At 46.0% G+C, this 5065-nt stretch overlaps 1 protein-coding gene across 1 annotated transcript; it reads left to right on the top strand.

The window, feature by feature from the left end:
• Nucleotides 1–4393: 4393 nt before the first annotated feature.
• On the top strand, nt 4394–5065 carry LOC311065265 (ubiquitin-conjugating enzyme E2 R2-like; the record flags this gene model as incomplete). The annotated part of the gene is made up of 1 exon (XM_084085518.1): nt 4394–5065. One exon carries the CDS (start codon nt 4394–4396, stop codon nt 5063–5065), a length of 672 nt encoding a protein of 223 aa, XP_083941644.1.

The following is a 5065-nucleotide window of genomic DNA, read 5'->3' as shown; positions in this document are numbered from 1 at the left end:
TAGCAGTCTGGCACTCCTCTGTGTTGAATGAGAACCTGCCTAAGCCAGAGCAGGGCCTAACTAGTCAGCTTAAGGAAGGTAACCTCGCATCACCAGTCTTTCCACCTCGGAGGAAAGCCTGGTCTGCGTTCCAGAAGACAACATATGATCCGGTCTAGACCACGCCTACTGAAAAAAAAAATGAAAAAAGAATCCTCTTTCCGGTTCTGCCTATCCGGTTTTGCGGTTTAAATGGAATAGAATTTCCCCGTGGGATAATACCGACGCTAAATAGTCTCCGGATAGTGCACGCACATTTACATTTAAAAAATAAGCTAAACAATGCCGTATCAAGGATTTTATTAGCACGGACCTATTTTGGGGTGAGACGTCTTTCCGGTTCTGCCTATCCGGCCACTTTTTCTTTTTTTTACTTCCGCTCCCGACCGGATCATATACCCAAAAATGGAATGCTGCCCAGGCTATAAGGAAGGTGGTTCCCGGCGGGGGAAGGTGCCAAGTACTGTAGAGGAGGAGGGGTGTTTGACAATGTTAAAGGGATATTTCACTTTTTTTTTAAATTGGGTAATTTTATCGTCTACTCTGGCTTTTGTCAGCACCCCAGACAGTTTTTTTTAAGTTTGCTTGATTCAGTATTTAGATATTTGATATTCATTTTATCATAGTTTCTTTCCTAGGTTTTACTCCACTATAATTATTTGAAAACGAGTTACTTTGCAGATATTACCTTACAAAACATGCATTAACCACTTTAGCCCCATTTTATATGTTACGTCCCCGTTGGTGATCTAGGGTGGAGGGACTATAACATATCCAAAATGACATAGCTGAGACGGACAGAGGTTGAATTGAACTGAAAGCTTGTTTATTAGAAAACTAAAAGGTTAACAAAAATGAAATAAGCCAATAAGCCAAGTAACAATACAGGGAAGGTCTGTTGGTGCCAAAGGAAAGAAAGCAATAAAATTCACTATTTAAATAAAGATAAGGATCTTACTTACTCGAAAGAGAAACACAAGCCTTCCTACTCTAACAATAAACAGAAAATACAATGGGTGGCACTCACCTCTAGACTAGTGGGATTAAACACGGAAATGACCTACGTGCAAGATGTACAGGGTACCCCAGAGCTAAACTACACCCCCCTGTACTAAACATTTGGCAAAAGGTCAATAAGTCTTTATAAGACTGAAGGTGAATTGGTTAGGAACTGCATGGAGCAAACAAATGAGCTGGTGGAAGCATGGTGGGGAAAGAGAAAGATGGCCACCGTCACAGGTGCGTTATATCTGATGATGATGGAGGTGATTGGTGGACTGATGAGGGGAAGGACCAACCGGTGGTGAGAGGCGGAGTTGAGTTGAGTGAATGGGCTGGACCTGAGAGTGAGTGACAGAGAGCAGCAGGCAGAGAGTAGCAGGGAGAAAAACACCATACACAGTCTCCCCATAAACATACAGTCTCCCCTTAACCATACACGTAACACCTCCCACCCTAAAGACACAAACAAAAATGTTTGTGGCTACAAAACACCACTCTTACAGACTGCGGGAGAGAGCGTCTGCTAACACATTCTCGGAACCTTTCTTATGACGTATAACTAAGTTATAATTCTGTACAATAAGGGCCCAGCGCATGAGTCGCTGGTTCTGGTTATACATCCTGGATAGAAAAACCAAGGGGTTATGGTCTGTGTAAGCTACCACAGGAAGTATACTGGACCCTACATACACCTCAAAGTGTTGTAATGCAAACAGAAGTGCCAGTGTTTCCTTCTCTATGGTTGAATACCTGAGCTGGTGTTTGTTAAACTTCCTAGAGAAGTAACAAACTGGATGGTCGAGTTCCTATGGTCATCTGTTTGCAACAAGACTGCACCGGCTCCAGTACCGCTCGCATCTACTTCTAACTTAAAAGGAAGAACAACGTTTGGAGCAGAGAGGACAGGTGCACTACATAAGAGGGCTTTTACGCTCTCAAAAGCACTCTGGCACTCACTGGTCCAGATGAAGGGCTTAGAGATACTGGTTAGGGCAGTGAGAGGAGTCACCACTGAGGAAAAGTTCTTACAAAAACCACGATAAAATCCGTCCGTGCCTAGAAATCGGCGCAACTCTCTTCGAGTGGTAGGCCTCGGGAAGGCAGTGATGGCAGAAACCTTGGCATCAATGGGCCTTACTTTTCCTTGGCCTACCTCTTTACCAAGGTAGGTAGAGAACTGTGCCTTTCCCAAACTCACATTTGGCTAGGTTGAGGGTTAAAGAAGCATTTGCTAAACGACTAAAAACTTCTCTCAGGGTTGACACATGTGAAGTCCAGTCTGAACTGTACACTACAATATCATCTAGATATGCCTTACAATGGGGGACATCCCCCAGTACCAGATTAATGAGCCTCTGAAAGGTAGCAGGAGCATTACACATACCAAAAGGCATCACTGTATATTGGCAGAAATGATCAGGTGTCACAAAGGCACAATAGCTAGGCTATTTGAAAATAGCAGATCTACAAGCTAAACAAAAAGTACTTTTTAGTACTAGTAAGTCTTAACTGAGTTCTCTATTTTTGTATTTTGTTGAGTAAATGTACTTAGTTACTTTACACCAGTGGTTTTCAACCTTTTTCGTGTCAAGGACCCCCAAATTGACACAAATTAGCCCACGGACCCCCATTTAAAGAGATATGGCAGGGACTCAACCATTTTGATTTCTTGGGGGTCCCAATCTACACTGTATCATCATCATTAGTGTTCATTTAACTCTGAGAGTGTACAAATGGAACCAAATGGACCTAATGGGTCCATTTGGTTCCATTTGTACACTCTCAGAGTTACAGACACATAAGGGTCAATTTGGTTCCTAATTTGGCTGGGGACCCCTTGGAACCAACCTCAAGGACCACTGGTGGTCCCCGGACCACTGGTTGAGAACCACTGCTTCTCACACATTCTGAATGTACAGTATGTAATGTCAACGTTTTTGGTTGTTTCACACACCAGTTGCAAAAACCTTGAGTTATGAGTGTATGAACGTCTGATGCTTTCTTTTTGCCATTTCCACCTGCTAGCTACGTACCTGCTTGGTACTGACAGTATTCTTTGAGACACATATACAGGTATTTTCGGGCCGAATCCGCCATTCTTTCATCGGGTGAAACAACACAGCTTTCACCATTGGACAAATATACACATTAATTAGGGGGTCCTTGAGGGGGTGCTCCTTCCATTCCGACATCTCACCACTCCGACTAGTGGCTTCCGCGTGCGGTTAAGGTTAGGGTTAGGGTTAGGTATAGGGTTAGTCAACGTCGGAAAGGCGACATGTCGGAAAGGAGAAATGCACCCGTCCTTGAGATGAAAATGTTTGAGAACCACTGTTTTAAACAACACCAGGAGACAAGCCAAAAAGAACCTGCAACTACCAATATTTACACTTTGACTTTACAGACAAGACAAGTCCAAAGTGGCGTATAATTGGCTCTATGCACAGCAGCCATAGTATCACTTCCTTCACAGGTGTTACCAATGATACTAATGAAGGCTCTGTTCCATTTAGTGTAGCACAGTGGTTTCCACGGCCCCCATAAATCTGAGAGTGTACAAATGGAACCAAATGGACCCGTAAGGGTAACACTCCTGTAAGGGGCCATTTGGAAGCCCATGAGGGTCCCTGGACCCCACCTTTAGACCCACTGGTGTAACAGAGTGTTTCCAGTGAGCCAACATGCACAATATCAGCACCCTGACTCTAATAATAATAACAATAATATCTCAGATTCGTATAGCACATAGGGGGAGGGAGAAAACTAAACAGAAGAAAGAATCAACTTAATTAAGATAAAAAGGGGGGGACACAAATAATGATGACGCAGGCAGGCAGGCAGGCAGGCAGACAGACAGAAGCCCAACTTCATCGCAAATCGGCCCATCACGCCCCTTATGTTTACATTGTTGGGCAATGTTTTTATACCCATATATGGAGAACGAGTTTGCTCGCTGGTGTGTGATGTCAGCCCACATCACGCGAGAGAGAGAGGGACGGTGTATCCTCACAGTCACAAGGACATTGCAGAGAGGTCATTCCTAAAAAAGAGCCAATGGTGGACGAGCACGAAACTCATAATGATGTCACAGCACCATTAAAGGAGGAACATTAAGTATTTAGAAGGCATGCCGGCTCATCCTGTGACCCGGCAGCAGTAGAATTGATCAGGTGAAGGAAGCAGACTAACTCTGAACTCCATAAAGTCCAGTCAAGAATTCTAAAGCGTTTCTGGAAGGAATCATTGTCGAGTTCAAACCTAAGGGCTTCTTGGTTATATAGCAGTTGAAAACACAGAAGCTAGCTAGCTATTGTCGTTCTCTGCCGGCAGATTGTTGATTCATTCGTGGAAAATGGCTCAAGTAACCGGCTCCCAGAAGGCACTAATGCTAGAAATGAAAAACCTTCAAGACGAGCCAGTCGAAGGCTTCAAAGTAAGTCTGGCGGACGAGTCGAACATGTACAACTGGGAGGTGGCGATATTCGGGCCCCCGAACACGCACTACGAGGGGGGCTACTTCAAGGCTCGCCTCAAATTCCCCAACGACTACCCGTACTCGCCGCCCGCCTTCAGCTTCCTCACCAAGATGTGGCACCCCAACATCTACGAGAACGGCGAGGTGTGCATCTCCATCCTGCACCCGCCGGTGGACGACCCCATGAGCGGCGAGCTGCCGTCGGAGCGGTGGAACCCCACGCAGAACGTGCGGACCGTGCTGCTGAGCGTCATCTCGCTGCTCAACGAGCCCAACACCTTCTCGGCGGCCAACGTCGACGCCTCGGTCATGTACCGCAAGTGGCGCGACAGCAAGGGCAAGAACAAGGAGTACGCCGAGGTCATCCGCAAGCAGGTGCAGGCCACCAAGGTGGAGGCGGAGAGGGACGGCGTCAAGGTGCCCACCACGCTGGCGGAGTACTGTATACGGGCTAGCGCCAAGCACGACGACGACGGAGACGACGACTATTACGAGAATTACTACGACGACGACGAAGACGAGGACGAGGACTGCTACGATGAAGACTGA

Source organism: Gymnoscopelus microlampas (genome assembly GCF_963454915.1).
Source record: "Gymnoscopelus microlampas genome assembly, chromosome: 17".
In the NCBI taxonomy this organism is placed as follows: domain Eukaryota; kingdom Metazoa; phylum Chordata; class Actinopteri; order Myctophiformes; family Myctophidae; genus Gymnoscopelus; species Gymnoscopelus microlampas.
The sequence above is the reverse complement of the archived record's forward strand: the minus strand, read 5'-3'. Positions and strand labels throughout refer to the sequence as shown.